This window comes from Acipenser ruthenus, chromosome 29, assembly GCF_902713425.1.
Source record: "Acipenser ruthenus chromosome 29, fAciRut3.2 maternal haplotype, whole genome shotgun sequence".
Taxonomy (NCBI): Eukaryota; Metazoa; Chordata; class Actinopteri; order Acipenseriformes; family Acipenseridae; genus Acipenser; species Acipenser ruthenus.
The window spans coordinates 4,632,501-4,650,771 of record NC_081217.1 but is presented as its reverse complement, the minus strand read 5'-3'; the positions used below and the strand labels follow the sequence as shown (position 1 = coordinate 4,650,771).

General features: G+C 38.5%; 2 protein-coding genes across 3 annotated transcripts in view; one reads left to right on the top strand and one right to left on the bottom strand.

Annotated features, from left to right (window-relative positions):
- The first annotated feature begins 8,075 nt into the window (after positions 1-8,075).
- LOC117429566 (DNA-binding protein inhibitor ID-1-like) lies at positions 8,076-9,446 on the top strand. The gene is made up of 2 exons (XM_034049222.3): positions 8,076-8,631; positions 8,844-9,446. The coding sequence occupies exons 1-2, from the start codon at positions 8,269-8,271 to the stop codon at positions 8,877-8,879; spliced, it is 399 nt and encodes a 132-aa protein (XP_033905113.3). The 5' UTR covers positions 8,076-8,268; the 3' UTR covers positions 8,880-9,446.
- A 5,684-nt stretch (positions 9,447-15,130) lies between these two features.
- LOC117428395 (MRG/MORF4L-binding protein-like) overlaps positions 15,131-18,271 on the bottom strand; it is a 4,000-nt gene continuing 859 nt past the window's right edge. The window contains exons 2-6 of one of the 2 annotated variants that reach the window (XM_059003704.1): positions 17,749-17,870; positions 17,183-17,264; positions 16,825-16,899; positions 16,659-16,695; positions 15,131-15,875 (exon numbers count right to left, since the gene is read on the bottom strand). In XM_059003704.1, the coding sequence (XP_058859687.1) occupies positions 15,797-15,875; positions 16,659-16,695; positions 16,825-16,899; positions 17,183-17,264; positions 17,749-17,870 (395 nt within the window). In that variant the 3' untranslated portion in view covers positions 15,131-15,796. The remainder of the gene's footprint in view (positions 15,876-16,658; positions 16,696-16,824; positions 16,900-17,182; positions 17,265-17,748; positions 17,871-18,271) is intronic. The other variant, XM_034047356.3, reaches the window with a different exon arrangement.

Genomic DNA, 18,271 nt, shown 5'->3' with positions numbered 1-18,271 from the left:
TGTAAAATATTCTCAATAACAGCACCAATAACACAGCTAAAGTTGTTCGACTGCAGATCTTTGTCAGGGGTGACAGCTGTTGAAAGACTATAAATCCTCTGAGCTCTGAAGACTGCTTGCGGTTGGCCAGCTGTGAACAGCTGGTGCTACTATAGGTATAACTCTTTCAGCAGGAACAAGAACTGGGTTGCAAAATGTTTTTTATTTCCACATGATTTGAGCTGCCAGCACATCTTTCAAAAGTTTGTTTTTGGTTTGAGACTCCTTTTTGAAAAAAACAAAACAAAAAACACAGACACAAATGGTGATTCACACTACGATTTCTCAACAGGACATTTCTTATAACCTGGACCACCTGCATGTTTAAGAAATAGACAGTGGTTTTAACATTGAAAAACAAGTGAATTGGAGATCTGGGTTTCAATGGAGCAAAGCTGCAATACCACCAGTAGAAAAGCAAAGTTTTTGAACAGCTTGGTAAACATGGATTACTTCACTATACAGAGCCTTTAAATTATACGCTACAATGTTGCCACGTAGCATTGCTTTGCCATGGTATGGCCCTCACTACACCTTGTTTGCTGACACCTGTTCTCAGGAACCATGTGGAAACTGCTACAGCAGTGTTAACCCACCCCATATAAGTGCATCTTTGCATGCAAGGATTTACCACCCACCTAATATAACGTTGAGTGCGGTACCTCCTACAACCTACCTAATCACTATTTCCAAAGAAGGGTGTTTCCACAAAGGGGGGATTGACTGTATTTATAACCTAAACATAAGACTGGCCTGTCAGAGAGATCCCATGCACTGCCTGAATAACTGTTTCATTCAGTCTCTGAGGAGCAGGAACGCTGCACCTAGTGGAAGGACAACACAGTAACAGGCTCCAGTGGTATTAGATTTGCTGCACACTGTAACAGTGTCTCCCTTTGTGCAGCCTGGCCTCTGACTGCGTATTAGCCTCCATAGCCAGCTTCTCCAAGCAATTGCTACTGGAGTGGGAAGCATTCCAGCACACAATGTCCATGCTCTCAATAGATCTTTGCATGCCATTGGTGCACTGTCACTAGCAGATGGCGAGCTAATTAGAAGCTATTAAGTGCTTTGATAGTTTGTGTGGGAACTGGGCTCGCAGAAGGCACTCTGCTCTGGCTCTGAATAAGGGGACAAGCTGCTCCGAGTGCCTACCCAGCGACTCCCCCTCGGTGTGAGAGCAAGGGCAGCCATGGGGTCAGCTGAGGCAAGGGCAGGATTAAAATAACTACCGGTGTATTACTGCAAAAATGGATTTAGCTATTTATCACTTCCAAGATGCCAAAAAAAAAAAAAAAACTGAATAAGTGTTAGGACTTGTAAGGTTAAATACCTAAAAATATACTGTTTCATTCTAATGCAGCAATAATGGCAATGGCTGATTATTCAAATGATCAGCTTTATTCATATGACTATTGTAAAATGTTATCTTAACAAACACTCATAATAGCTATGTGCATGTACAAAAAAGGTCCAAATATTGGAGGAGGCTGTATTTTGAAAGGAACGACACTGTTAATAAAAGAAACGCACAAACACATAGATAGGTACAGAAAATATTTCTGTACAAAACTATAAACAAACAGATTGTAAATCAAATGGCTCCTACGCACACCAGAGTCGTTTCTTACTATATCATAGTAACCATGGTTACTTCCTGGTGCCTACTTTTCACGTGGATTGGATCGTAATAAATCAGGCTCATTTTGTGATATGGTAAATTGTTATGAATTGTGAGGCTGTGGCACCATAGATAAAGAACTTAGGTACCCCTTGAAACCTGCTTGTCATTCAAACACTGTCCGCAAAGCGAACGACACCTCCTGCAGCCCGGTGTCCTTCACAACAGCATGCCGGTGTGCTGGCCAGGCTTCAGGGCACAGACAGCAGCACAGCTTTATACAGAGCAGCAGGTGTTCCTTGAGGGTCCAAGTGCTGAGCAGGCCTGCCCCTACTTAGCGCCTGACATCTGACAAGACCAGAATCCTGGCTACTGCACAGGCTGCAGGCTTCTGGCATCTGAAACCTGAAATGACCTTCAGTTAAAACACGTTTCCTATCAGCTGTTTTGCTGTAAAACTCAATCAATTCTCTTCAGCAAGTCTTAAAGCACAGTATCGTTTCATAACGGGTTTGATTAAACAAAATTATATCCAAACAGCCACCAACAGCACTGCTTCCGCTAAAGAAGTTTTTCGATTGGATTTCTGCAAATGGGACTTCTTGTTCTACCTCAAAGTATGCACTGTATTTTTTCCCCAGGAAAACAAAACATATTAATGTTTAACCTATACTGAAATTAACCTTCTGAGTTGGTTATTTAACTTCAGCTGCTGTGAAAGAGCTATTCAACAACCAACAGCTTGTGACGTAGCTACAAGGTAGGTTCCATTTCAAATCCCAGATCCCATTGGGGTTCTGCTTTTGTAAAGCAGGAGCAGGACTGAGAGCTTCACAATTCAAAGACTCTGGCCTCCTTGTAATTCTGTGAGCCCCCCTGACCCACACAATGCATTCAACTCAGAGGTCAACAAGCAGCATTCATGTCAGGCAATCAAGTGAATGCACCACCAAAGCATTTCCATGTACAGGAACAGTGGCAACTTTGACATGAAGACTGGAATATCCTTAAGGATTTGATATCTAATCTTTCCTGTTATTCATTATGTAAATAAATAATTTCTACATTTGGTATACCGGTATATAGTTTATATAATAATTGGCTAATATCAATAGTGAATGATCTGCCAAAACATGCTATGCTTATCTCATGAAGTACAGTGACAGAAGCTTGTAACAAATTGATCCTGACCGTGTGAAACTTGGGTATCGACCATATAATTGTGAATAAGGGACCATAAAACAATAAAGTCTGTACATATGCAACTGATTTTCTGTGGAATGTGACAGGAGCAGCTGATAAAATGTGTTAATATTTGACATCGCGTCGGGTTCCCACGGTTATGGTCTCATCCACTGCCTCACCTGCATTATTGTTTCCCAGCCTCACACACCTGCCTACATCTGAGCTGATCCCAATCTGCAGGGAGGGGATGAGAGAGTTCTCAAACTTCTGACGAGAGAATTCTCAAACTTTTAACAGAGGATGGTTACATGAAGTGATAGAAGCGACAGAAAGAAAGAAAGAAAGAAAGAAAGAAAGAAAGAAAGAAAGAAAGAAAGAAAGTGTCCACCCCTTTAAGATTATATTGGTTATCTTTATTCTTTTAGGATTTTGATGGCACTCCCCTTTACCCTGTTATTACTTACCTTGGATTTTCCTGATAGTTTTGAATTTGCACTGAAAGGATCAATTTGCACAGCTAAGGGCTGACTGCCCTTTAGAACTAATGTTACCAGGTTCCTTCTAGATTTGAACACCCCCAATATTTTCTTTATATTGACCTATTTATCTTATGTATGTGCATACCTACCACACCCCATATCCATAGCAGTTAAAGCTATAGATCAATTTATAAATCAATTAACTGGCCAGAGTTTCTGGCTAGTGAGTGCAAATGTTTTTCTCAGCTAATTAATGTTTTGTATAGTGCAGTATTTGCATGTTCTTGATTGTAAACAACCTGCTTAGCGATGTAAATCAGGTTAGGTTTGTAAAGAAATGAAATGAGCTACATTCACTAACGGGCTGTTAATTGATTGGTAAACAGCAATATTCAGGTCTTTTGCACATCCGTGGTCAGTAATAATGTTTCTTTCATTGCTAACAGGGACATGGTTAGTGGTTAATTAATAGCGACTGCTCACAGCTGGCAATGGGACTGTTGGTTGTAGATCAGGATAGAGTGTTTGAAGCTTGCCTGGGCATGACTGGTGCATTACCCACCAAACAGTTTCTTTTTCTTCCACTCCTCTAATATGCAGCCAGACGTGTTTTGCCTCTAAGCAGAGAAAAAACATAAGAAAGTGCACTATAAAGGGCTTGATTCTTGAAATGTATTTGTGATTCTTGAAATGTATGTTTGTTTACAACTGTAAGTCGCCCTGGATAAGGGCGTTTGCTAAGAAATAAATAATAATAATAATAATAATAATGTAGATATCATGCAATTCCATTTGCCTTAAAACAAATAATATAGATCATAGTAATGATATGCCATCCATCACCATTAAACACTCAATAGCACTGAATTCATTTTTAAACAAAAACACAGTCAATTCAAAGACAAACCTGTCCACTAGAAGGCTTATTCAGTGTCTACACACTATGCTTATCTGTGTCAGTTTAATGAACTTTCACTTAACTCCACCCCCCGTTTATTCATTGTGAACCCATGTACAGTATGTGGCTTATATTTATTTAGTTGTTTATATAGGGATTACAACACAATCACCACAGTACATAGATAACAATATTACAAGTGCAAGACAGTCCCTGTTAAAAGCCCTTGTATTGTTGATACCTAAAGTATATACAAATACATAAATAAATACATTTGCTGTGTATTTTTATGAGGAAAAAAAACAATGCAAACTTTTCTGCCATAACAGTAAAATCTTTTTGTTTTGTTTTAAAGAAATCTGGCCCTAAATTATACACGCAAAAAAATAAATAAAGGTTTCCACTCTCGCAGAAGATAATAAGGGAGGTTATGGCTTGCACAGTTCCCTTGTTGCAAATACTGCTATAAAAAGAATCCGTGAGAGCTGAAGAAAGCTGTTATGCATGTTAAGAGTCCCTCAGGGTGGAGTGTGTGACTGGTGGCACTCCACTATTGAAAAAACTCCAAAACTGTAACAGCCTGTTTGCTTCCAGCCATTTCTAAATAAAAAAAGCAAGGGGAGCGCACAAAGACCATTTTTTACACATCAGTTAATTGCTCGTTTAAAACCCACCACGAATAATCTAAACATTTCTAATTAACCATTGTAAAAAGGGGCTGACCAGTAGGGGGGAGATCTTCTCTGTCAGTTAAAATCAGGAGCTAATATGTTTCACTTTTTTTTTCTGCCTTGATGTGCTGTAAACAAGATTAAAAGGGCCCAGCTGTGGGGAGTTATTGTTGGTGTCAGTAGGAAGTGCTGATAGCTTTTGCAGCTGAACAAAGGCTGGATGAGAGAGCAAAGAGGAGTCCCAGACACAGTGGCTCCAGCCTGGATTTCTCCCACAATCCTTGCTCTGATCTCCCATTGTTCTCCAAGCTCCCTCAACTTTCTGAGCCATGACCTGAGACAAGGGCCTGTTCGGGCAACAGGATGTAAAACTCTGTTGGTGGAGCGGTGTCACTTTGCCAAAAAAAAAAAAAGAATCAGGGGGTTAAACCCGGAATCGTCTTAGTCGTAGTACTGGAAATGAAATGAACATTAGTAGTTCTGAGACAACCTGTAATACGTTTTTATGTAACTAGATGACATTCCTTGAACAAAAAGTACTGCAACATATGCTTTCAGATCCATTCAGTTCTGCAGTCTGTAGATTACGCTTAAATAGTTTTCAGGAACAGATTCACAAAGTAGGGTTACAAGCCTTGAAAGGCAGTTCTCAGAAACTTTAAATAATAACAACATGAATATGACAAACAACAAAAGAATGTGGCCACCCTCGGACATTGCAATGGGATAACAATATGTTTTTGCTTGCCACATAGTTTGCACCATATTTTCTTAGTGCTGCAAAACCAGAGACAAATAACTCTGTCTGTCCACATGTATTTTGTCTAGAACCATTTTTGTAACAATTGCTAAGTAAATCTTGCAGCCTTACACAACATGGTTTTCAATGTATTGATTCCTTATGAAGTGTACAGCGTTTCATACTGAACCTTAACCCTAACAACTATCCATCACTAGGCACTGAATGTGGACTGTATGCTGAACATATGTTTACTTCAGAGGAATTCTTTTAGAACGATTAATACTTTTAGACTAGCGGTTATCAAAAGGAATTACATTAATAGTACGGAACGTAATTGTAAAAGTCATAAGGAAAAGATGTTTTAAGCATCTGTGAACCGCTCCAGAAAAAAAAAAAAAAAAATTACTTCTGTCTGATTTTTCTGGTACTTACAAATTACTGTGATAAAATGGGCAGTAATAGCAGAATGCTGGTGAGCAGAACTTTGTCACATTTATGGAGTTGAAGACCATTTCTCGTAATGAGGGACAGATGGGAATCAATTAAAGTATCAAAGAACCACTGAAATAAACGGCAGACAGCAGACAAAGTCAGTACTGGCAATTTGTCTAAACTGCGGTTACACTATTGAATTGATTAAAAAGCTGAGACACAGATAGATATATTCGTATACATGTATGTTAAATTGTTATATGCGTATGTGAATAAATGTGACAGTGTAGTACTGTAGTTCTTCCCCAAATCTTACCCCCCCCCCCCCCCCCCCCCCAATTACAAACCCGTATTAGTACTTAAATATGGATTAAAGTAAAATCGAATGCAATGTTAAAGAAATTTTTAAAAAGCGACAACAAAGAAAAATAAATACATTAGCCGAAATATAATCTGCAAAGTGTTTAAATTATATACAATGCAACTGCTGCATAACATTTCACATGGATTTAGCTGTTAAAAAAAAAAAGCCTCTCTTAATGAATGGCTCTGACACTATCTGCATGATTTTTCTATAAAAAGTAAAAACATTCCCATCAGAAAACAACACACTGTAGGGATCCATAAAGGATCTTGCAATGCAAAGCTCTCTGTCTCTCCCTCTCCCTCTCCCTCTCCCTCCCTCCCCGGCCGAGCGCGCTGGCGACAATGGCAGTTTGCAGGTGTGCGGGGCGGGAATCTCTTTAGACAGCGCTTTTAGGTGACAAATGAATGACGATCTTCTGCAGCCAGTTTGTTCTCAGGGTTTGCGCTGCGCAGGTGAATGGGGGAGTGAGAGCCTCTTGTTTGTGGTCTCCATGGAGACCGCCCGCGCGGCGCCAGGCTGACAGGCGTCAGGGATTGTATGAATGGGTGACGTCACGGGGCTGGCGCCTGCCAGTCTGCCTCGGCTTGTTTAGACAATCTGGGGAAGATTCAGAGCAGAGCAATGCAATTTCAATGCATACAACACTAAGTACACAGAGGGGATATGTGAAAGAATCTGTAAAGCTATTCACTGAGAACTTTTTTTTAATAAGTCGGGGTGGGGGTGTAGAAGTATGCGATTTGTAATTATAAAGAGCGCTTTAATATGCTAAACGCTGCTATATAGGAATTTCAGTGAAATACCTCTGCCGGGGCTACCATATGGTTTTTGATTTTTTTTTCCAATACCGGATAATGTAGCACCTTCCCTCCCCCGATTTGTAAAATTCCTATCGGTCAACAAACAGACCTATTTTTTTTTTTTTTTTTAATGATAATTAGTAGCCAGATATAATGGTACTGCTTATTCTGCACAGCATTTAGCAGACTATTACACGTGCAATGTGTGGATTAAGTCGCACGTAGGCGTGTTTGCGTGGTTGAAATGTATTGGACTAAAATCTGTTATAAAGAATGTTAAGTAGACCAGTTAGCATTATTTTAATCCCATTATTGATAATACAGACATACGGTTTCATGGTAAGATAAACTATAATTAAAATGGCATTAAGATGAATGGATTATGTTTTCAAGAAAGTCTGATTCTTAAAAGTAACGGGTCATAACTCGTTTTTATATTTATTGCATACATTTTCTTTAATTTTTTATATATATACGTGACGTGCTAAGTCTGGTTAACGGCAATTAAAAGCCTATTTATCTTGTAATTGCACCATTCTTATGAATATGCCCTCCACCCATGCCCTCAGGCAAACCGTCCACCTGCAGCCTTGCTTAGCGGGGCAGCTGGGTTCCCACATATCACCCATAAAAACACACATTTGTTTCCATTTGTAACACCATCCCCTGACAGATTGTAAACTTTGATAACCGCTCCAACTTCTCATTGGCTCAAACCAGGACGCTTTCCCTGCCCACTTTTCCGAATCCTCACTCTCTCATTGGTCGCTCGGGGCACGTATCACTGTGCTAGGCCCCGCCCAGAAAACCGGCAACAGAAATAAATACCAAACGCCGGGCAGTGCTTCATTACAACACTGTAATCGCCAGAGGGAGAGAGACAGAAAGGTAAAAGAAAAATACAACAAGAAGCAGGAAACATCTTTCAACTGCTGCCTTTGCTACTCTTTATTTTCCATCTTCGACATACCAACCTTCGTTTTTGCTTTGAGTCCACAAACTTACTTTGACACTACCCCCACCACCAAATCAACATGAAAGTCGTCGGATCTACCTGCACCCTGAAGAGTAAGGTTAGCAGCGAGGACATGGCGAGGTGCCTGTCAGAGCAGAGCCTGGCCATCTCCAAATGCAAGCTGCCGCTGCTGGACGAGCACATGAGCGTCTTCCTCGACATGAACGGATGCTACAGCAAACTGAAAGAGCTGGTGCCCACTCTGCCACCCAACAAGAAGGCGAGCAAGGTGGAGATCCTGCAGCACGTCATCGACTACATCTGGGACCTGCAGGTCGAGCTTGACTCCCCGGGGTTGGCACGGGCACAGGGCGCAAACAACTCCCCGCTGACCCGCTCACCGCTGACCACCCTGAATGCCGAATTAGGCATTACCGTTGAGGTAAATATCTTTAGAACTGTTTAAATCGTCACAAGTCAAAACTAAACGCAAACTGTCAAATAACAGCGTGTTCTACAATACACGATTAACTTCTGTGGTCGTTATTACTAGGTTCATAACTGTACTCGGTTGATAAGTCCTGTAACAAGTGCACATCTGTTTGCACGGTTAAACTTACGGTCTGTTTTTTTCTATTTGTGTTCCCTTTTCAGAATGGCTGCGCAGATGACAGAATCCTGTGCCGCTGATTTCGCACCAGGTGTTGACTAGAGAATCTACGTCTTCAGAAAAAAAATAAGGAAATAAACTGAACAAGGTGTTGTCGAGTGACTGTTCGTCACTCCTTTAACCTTGACCTAGCATGGAAGTAGAAAGCGTCCTACAGTAGATGAGTGTATAAGACTGTTAACGCGAACTGGCAAGGGGGTTGCCCCACGAACACCTCACTGCTAAAGAGCTCACTTTCCGCTCACCAGCCAGTTAAGCTGGGACCCGGCACCTCGCTTCTGGACCTGTAGCTTGCGGGAGCAGTAGCAGCTCCTTCAGAAACTGGTGTCGTTTTCATGAACAGCATCGCAATCGACAGTCCAGTGGGTGTTTCACATTGACTTTTACAAGACAGACTTTGTTTTTTTTAAAGTTTACATGTAGGAGAGATGATATGTTTTGTAAAAAATGTTAACTTCTCAGATTCCTGAGAGCTTTTATATATTGTATTGTATATTACAATGTCTTACGATGTGAACTTTATATTGTTTTTTTTACAATGTATTCAAATGGTGTTTTTATTAAAACAAAATTATTTTGAAAATTGAGTTATTTTTTGGGGGTGCTTTATTTATTTGTTTATTTTTTTAACAATTAACACTGGCCACACAAAGAGTGTGATAATGACAAATGATTAACTGCCAGGCTGATCTGCTTTTACTGTATTGCATTAATGCAAAGTGCATCACCATTAAACTTTGCATGGGCTCAAGCAAGCCATACACGATGTTTCACTCAAATACAACATTTTAACAATACAGAATTAGTGACCTTGCCTCGAACTCTCGACCTTGCTGAGCACAAGAAAAAACGATACCGTAAGTCACATGATACATCCACAAAGTTACTCAAAAATAAAATATTTCAACGATATAAAACGCACAATACATAAGAGCGAGTGAAGAATTAAGTATTCACACAACTTAAAACTCCTGTATTAATCCTATAGCAAACACATCTTCCACCCGTGCACGATTAAAATCTTCATACACACCTTGAAAATAGTGCACATTTTGCTGCTGCTGCTGCTGCAAAAAAAATACAACTAGAACACACTGCACAGGAAAAGCTTTGACTGCTTTCCAGCAATATTAAAGAAAAATCTTACATTGCATCACCTTAAATAATTATTTTATCTATCTATCTATCTATCTATCTATCTATCTATCTATCTATCTGTGTGTTATTTGAGGCAACTGTGACATGAGAGGAAGATAAGATATACTGCACTATAGCCTACTTAAAAACGATAAAAAAGTTCACTTTTTAACTGAACAAATGAAAAGTGCAACAATTTCTTAAGGCTCATTGGTTAACATTTTATTTTAAAGAGTTACAAAGTTCTGCAATACCTCATTCTTCAACCTGATTTGTATCAAAACACACACACTTATTTTTTGTATTATTGTTGCCATTATATCGTGTGTGTGTGTGTGTGTGTGTGTGTCTGTGTGTCTGTGTGTGTGTGTATGTGTGTGTGTGTGTGCATACTGCATGAAACAACACAAGATGAAGATGATCTGTTTATATTTTGGAAACTTTCTTAATTCTCAATACAACTCAAAACAAAACCTTTGTACTTTCGATTTTTAAATAGGTAGTTTTAGTTTCTTAGCAAGTGATGCTAGTTTTTGTTTTCTAAAATAATTACACATATGGCAACCCGAAACAACCGAAACTTTTATATGAAATTAATTTGTGTACATGTTAACTACTTTATTATTATTATTATTATTATTATTATTATTATTATTATTATTATTATTATTATTCATGATTACATAACACATGCTCTTCAAATTATATATAAATAGAGTTAAAAAATGCACAAAAATTGTCTTGTCAAAGTTCAGGGCAATCTGTCCTTCACAGTAAAAAATCTCCCCTCCTCTCTCCCTCTCCCTCTCCCTCTCCCTCTCCCTCTCTCTCTCTCAAGCAGTTCTTGGCTGAGGTCCCGGCCCATCTGCAGCCTGGCTCTCGGATTAGTGTTTGTTAATGTTTCAATCAGCTGTGTGCTCAGGAATGTGGAGCTATTTAACCTGAACTTCCCCAGGTGTGGAGAGGCGCCGCTCAGTCTGGGTCCGCCTGCCCTTCCCTGCCCTTGGCACAATACTATCACACAAACACAATCACACATTGGCTTTGCTTTAAAACATGACTGCGCCAGCTGTGTGGATTGCACTGCAGGAGAACTGGAACAACATTGCACCAGGGAGATAAAATAAATCTTACAATGAATTGCCGTTTCTTTAACGAACAGTTAACCATTGCCGGGCCAAAAACAAAGCACTCCTTTATCCGTGTCTGCCAGAAGGGAAGAGAGGTTTATTACTTTCGTAATATTGAGATGCTTTTTGTTTTCCACAGAGTTCACTTGCACTGTTGAAATGTTTTGTAATCTTTAGAATATATGCACTGTAAAACGAACCGAAAGCAAAAGAAATCATTGAGATAAACCACCCCTCTCCATAACCTTTATAGCTAGCGCTATAATAAAGTATTAAACATGATTATACTATTGCTCAAATGAAACAGTATACTATATTACAGCATTACAAAGTAGGCTACGTTTTTAAAAGTGAAATCGCAAATTGTATAAAATATGATGGATTCATAACGTTTTATAACGAAATCGACCTCATTATAATAACATGTCGTTCATTTAAACAAGCATGACTGGCAAACAGAACAAGATATTAGCACAAAAGAATGATGTTTCAGATAATGTTTTTTTTTCTTTTCTTTTTAATTACTAGCCCAGGACAGCCCCAATGAAAGGTAACGTGTTATACTCCTGCTTACTAACATCCTGTTCCAGTTTTACATTTGCACAAGAACAGTGATGTGATTTTCTCAAAGTCGCGATATGAAGCAGGGATTACAACCCCTGATCCCTCCAACATAATAATAATAATGATAATAATAATAATAATAATAATAATAATAATAATAATAATAATAATATCACTTCTTTTTTTTTTGCACAGACAAACAAGTACTGTAATACCCATAGCCAAAACGTGTCAGGCTACAGTACGCATATACACAATAAAATACAAACTACCAGTACTACACACATATTTAACATTGCTGTGCTGCAATGCTCAGAACAGTACCGAAAATCACATTACTCACGTTAATCACATGAGTCACGTTTTAGAATCCTAAATATGTCATCACCCTTTTATATTCAATTAATACTGTATACTATTCAATATACATTAGCGAGTTAAACCTCGAAACCAGAACACCTCTTTTCCAGGAATATAACCCAGTATATCATACAAACACACAAGCCAACCAAAAAGCAAAAGCGAATGATTAGTTATTCCAGCTTTTAAAAAGTGTATAATAAAGTAACCAGTATAAAAGACCGGGTAACAGTTTGGGTTAACCATTTTGGGTTAAATTTCAATGCAAAAATATTTTAATTTTTAATATATCGTTTACTATTTAAATGTCTCTACATTGGTCGAGTAATTGCCTATATACAGCATTGGCATTCATTTCTTCAGATCTAAATGTTAGCTTTTACGGCATTAGGTTGTGGCGCCCTTTAGTGGTAGGACACGATTACTACAGAATAATCGCGTAGCCAAGAATGTCACTATTACTGTGCTTCAGACTGTTTAAAATGGTCCCATGGACATTTTTGTTTTAACACAACTGTTAAAGCGTATTATTCTTATTGTTATTAGTACTGTCTTAGCATTACACAAATCTTCCTACTTTTACTAATAAATACAACATAATTACACTATTCGGTATTATCTTTTATTATTATTATTATTATTATTATTATTATTATTATTATTATTATTATGATTTCCATTACACGAGAGTAGATGTTAAAACTTTATGCTGATTTGAACTCGGCTCTCGCCAAGATAAGCACCAACTAAGACGTAGCTTTACAGTAAACTAATGTGATCCATATGTGTCTCCATCCATTTACGTTTCCTTCCATATGATGATGTAGATATCCTTCTGTCATTATTATTTATGCAATTATCAGACGCCTTTATCCAAGGCGAACAACAGATGTTACAAGGCAATACAAGATTACAATGCAAAATCTATATTTAACTACAGTATAGGCCTGGTATCACCGTGCACCCAATAATAAATCAAACATAATTTCAGAGCTTAATGCCAATTTAGTTTCTACAAGGGTGCCCTCTTGTGGAAATATTATGGTGGTGAAACAGAAGTACGACCTGTCAGCTCCCAAAACCATCTCCAATAAGGGACAGATAACTATTGAAGCAGGCAAATTGGCAAAGCGCCCTTTGGATATCTGCAAGACAGACAGAAATAACTAACATTCAAGGCCAAGGAGAGCAAGCAGGGAAGCCAGACAGTGTCCTTGCCCTTGGGACAAGTTGCTCTTTTAAATGATAAACAGAAGCATAACGTGCTGTACAATACATAAGGGTGTGCAATCAAATCTAACAAAGCTGCAGATTATCTGATACAATTTTAGCATTTTTTCGTTCTTTCGTAATGTATAAAAATAACAATAAGCAGCATTCCAGCTAATATCTTCATTATGAGAACCAATGAAACATAGTTATGGCATTCCAAAGACGAATACAGGCGTTAGAGCTGTTGAAATAATATTCTCTTGTTGAAAGCTTTAGACAAACATGTGCCTACTTGATTTAATAACCTTATAACCCCCCCTGAGATAAACCATTGCAGGGTTTATTTTCAGAGCACTTTACAGCCCCGGGCGATCACCAAGGATTACCACTGAAAAAGTGCTTGATGCAATTCAGGTGGATTCATAGATTCTGTAAATATGCCTTAAAAAGTCTGCTGTGGTTTATCAACATTTTAGTTTTATACATGATTGAAACAGTGTAGTGAAAGTACGACAACATATAATTTACAATCAATTAACTAACTACTTACCACTGCCTACTGCTTGTGTTTTGAGAATAGAACAAGAATGGTTCCAATATTCACTTTGCTAGGTCATGTTTACTGCTGCTCAGAGATGTGCGGAGGATTAGGGAGAAGGCACCTGTTCTCCTAGAAGTATGCAGTACCTACATATTTATTTAATTTACTATTTTGTATTGATAAAGGGTTACCAGTAAAAGACAGTTGGAAAACATGTCTGCAGCTGTATATTATTACCACAGCTGCCCACATCTCTTAAATCCCTCCAAAAAATGTGTATAGCAAAATAATCAAATGAGTTTGCGTGCAGTGCCAAGACTGAGCCAAAATAAAATGAAACAAAGTATTATGGGCTTTCAAATAAATGTTTAATAAAACATGCTTAAAATGAAATTGTTAAATCATTAAAAAAAAAAAAAAAAAATTAAATATGACAAACAATGGACAATTCAAGTATTGCATGTATATCTGTATAAGAAAAGATTAACAAATAAATTCAGGGCTAGTTGTACTGATAACTTTAAGTGGTTTGATATTATGTTTTTGCTGCTCTACAACACAAGGACTCTACAAAAAAAATGGTACAAATTTACAAACAGAAGACAAACAAGCAAATACCAGCCTGTAAATATCCTGCCAGGCTCCAGTAACACTTGTGAACAGACCAGATTTAATTCATTTGAAAGAAAATCAGCACTGTTCACCATACCTGTACAAATAAAATGAAAACTGTGAGCTTAGTGAACATGTGAAGAATTTCACGTACATGAGTCTGCCGCGGCACACTCCAACATCACAGAATCGAACTGAAAACAAGGGTCCAAATGTTTTTTAAGATGCACTGCTGCATTTATCCGATACACTTCAGCTCAGGTTAAAGTTGAAAATGTATCAAACCGCTCTCTAATAGGAGTCTTATTTCTATCCCTGATTAAATGGATATAAAAAAAAGGAAAACCAGGCATTCTGTTCCAAAAAATGATTAAAAATAGAAAAATTACTTGGTGCCAGTAGTAGAACTTGCACTGAAATGAACTATGCAAGAGACTTTCATTACACATGGGTACACTTTTGAGAACAAGAGTGTTTGCCTCCCTGACTTACAAGTGCGTTTGTATATGGAACGACCAAGACTTATTTGAAGTGTCTTCTATAGCATGTCAGTGTTCAAGACAAAGGAGGCATAATAATGGTCGCCCACAGCTGCAAATACATATTGAAAAATGATTAAAAAAAAAAAACATTATCACATTGAAAGAATGCATCATCTTGTAATAATACAGCTTAAAATGGTTATAAACATCTGTATCTTATGCAGTATTAAATAACAGAGGCAATTTTGTATTGTACCGTCTTCCTCGTTATATTTTGTTTAGTTGCGGTTTTGCTGTTGTTGTAGAGATTGAAATAAGACTCCCACTGCACTGTACAGACCTAGTATGTGAAATTTACACAGTGTGTTTAGTTAAACGAAAGTTTTATTTATAATTCAGAGCTGCATTATCTTCAACGAAGGGTAGTGCACAGGGGGACCACACTGTCTGAGTAGATTCTTAAATCCAGTTTACTTACTATTGGGGAGATCAAGTAGAGGCATTAGGAAATGAAATAAACAAAAAAGGTGGCTTCAGATAATACAAAACAGGTGGACCAGTTACACTCAGACCTATCAGAAGCCTTGGAACAGTCTGACATTATCCAGCTACACAATGGAGCTACGTGGATAGATCTTAGGTAACTTCTACAAACAAGCAATCAGATCCTCAGCTTCAGATGAGATATTGGAAAGGTATCCAGTTTCCCTCCTGTGTTATTTCACGCCCCCCTTTTTCAAGAAGCGTGGCTCTCTTCTGCGGCTGCTGTTTGGTGGCGTTCATGTTACGTCCTGCGCCGCTTGGCCCCGCTCGGGCTGGAGGGGTTACTGTTTGCGTTCAACACTTTCTCAGTCAGTCGGATCCGCTTCCGCTTGTCTGCAGCCTCCTTTGCTGCATTCTCACTTGAGCCCTTCTCTCTGTCTTTCTCCTTTTCTTTGCTGCTGGCCTTTTCTGCCAGTTTCACACAGCAGTTGCTCCCTGCAAGGATCAATGTTATAACATTTAAGTGTGACATACATATGTACTGGTACCTCCACTATATCCCAATCGCCGGGGGAATAGACACGCGAGGTGAAGAGCAAAGCAAATTGGACGCTCGTGGACAGTGTTAAGTGTGAGGTGAGATCAATGCTCAGCATTGAAAAATGAAGTGATCCTCAGGACATCCTGGGGACCAGAAAAGGGAATTAAGAAACACTGAGCACTCCTTTGAATCATGAATATTTTTAAAAGTCATTGTCTTGGTCATAAAGAAGATTAACATTTGCAGTTTAAAATTGCCATGACAAATAATATTCACACCGCAGACCAAAAAATAAATAAATACAAAAATCAGATGAGGACCAAGATGGAGGTGGTAATTTTCTCCCTCCAAAATAACATTTGAGCTCCCAGTCAATTCCTCAAATCCCTTATGAACAACGGAACAATTTCAACCTTTCACAGATTCAGTGTATTGTGATATACTGACAGGTCTAAGTTTGTCACACCTGTTCTTTAGATAAAGGAGGGGTGGGGGAGCTTTAAGTGTACTGTACTTAAACTATACAGAGGCACACCAAGATCTCCAATTGTGCATCCAGTTAATTTACGAGACCATGTTGCACTGCGTTGGCCTAACAACAAGGTGGGTACAATATTGCCGTCTGAAAACCTGGTGGTACCTGCTCCAAATAAAAGGTCATGTGCTGTAATAGTATGGTTTCTCAAACGAGGTCATACCCTGTTGGTGGAACAGAGTGAATCATATTCTGCCCATACCTCTCAACCTCCTGGCCAGCCAATGTGGGACACAGACCTTAAAAATGAAAGATAAATGGCCATAATGAGCGTCACTGTTTTCTGATAGCACAATGCGCCAAAGTGCTGTATTACCACAGCCAATATCGAAGTGAAAACAAAGAGACACCTTGAGAATATGAAATACCTTCTTCTACTAATGCTGGCTGCTCCACTTCTTCTTTGATCTCCTCTCTAGTTTCTTCTTCAATTCCAACTTTTCCTGCAACAGCAATTACCATTAATTATTTTTCTGGGATATTAAAAGCATAAGCAACAGTTAGCAGGGAAAGAAAAAAAAGACCCAGATTGCATAGCAGGTTAATCCATTCCAGGTACATGAAATTAATTCAAGCAGAACAAAACACTTTGGACAGCGCCTTCATCAGTGTAATTCCAGGATATACTAAGAGCTGGATTAACGACAAGCTCAGGTGAACCTCATTAAACATTAATATTACTGATCATTCTTTTCATTTCAACACCAAGTCCCAGTTCATTCTTACCTTCTTTTACTTCCTGAATGATATCATCTGGAAGAACAAAACTTTTCTCAGAGTTGGGGAAAGGCAAGATTTCCGATTCATGCTAGAGTAAGAGAAAGAGATTTTAGTGTAAAAATGTACATCCTTAATTTTCAACTAAAACAATAAGATTCTGCTGGTTTAGGTCAAGTTAACCTCTTCTCATACTAGTGTTCAAAATGAGTGCAACACTGTCCAGAATAATATATTTGATAAATTGCATCAGTTTAGACTGTTTAGGTGCATTTATATATTCTAAAGCAGGGAACTATAATCAACCATGGAAAGCACAGCAGTCTGCTATCAAAAACAACGTTGTCTAGACTTCAAAGTATACAGTCAACTTAAATATAAAATTATACTTTAAATATATACAGCACAATCCCAGACTGTTAATGAAATATTTCTACATTTCCATAAATAACAAAAATATTGGTTACAACACCAGGTTTACTTTTTCCATCGCATACATTTGCAATGTGCTTAAATGGATCTCAAAAGAAACAGTCACTGAACACCTAGCTTTACCCAACCCACTGCATACGCACCAGCGCCTGCATGTCATACATTGTCGCCAAGTGATCCCAGATGACTTTAGACGGCACCTGGCGCCCAATATTCTGGCTGAATTTATCCCGAATGCAGATCATGTGGAAATGACGATTTACACCTGTAACGATGAAAACAATCCGATATGAGATCGGGGAGCATTTTTATATGGTGCTAAAATATCTGCAAAAGAAAGAAAAATATATGTATGCTTTGTGCAATGGTTTCATCCTTCTTTAAGGCTTTTTACCAGTACCCCTTTCCCCCCACTGGGTGTCAAGTTGTTTGAACCCTTTAAGGTACAAGGGACATGTATGTCCCACAAATAAAAATGACAACCAGGTTTAACATTTACTGATAGGCTGGATCTGGTCATCCACATGGTCAGTTTCCTCGTGATACCTGAGTCACTCTCAAATGTATTTTAAGAAGAAACCGTTGGAATAACCCCTCAATTCCTTCTACCTTAAGGGAAGAACACAAAAACATATATGGGACTTGTGTTATTGTTAATATTACGTG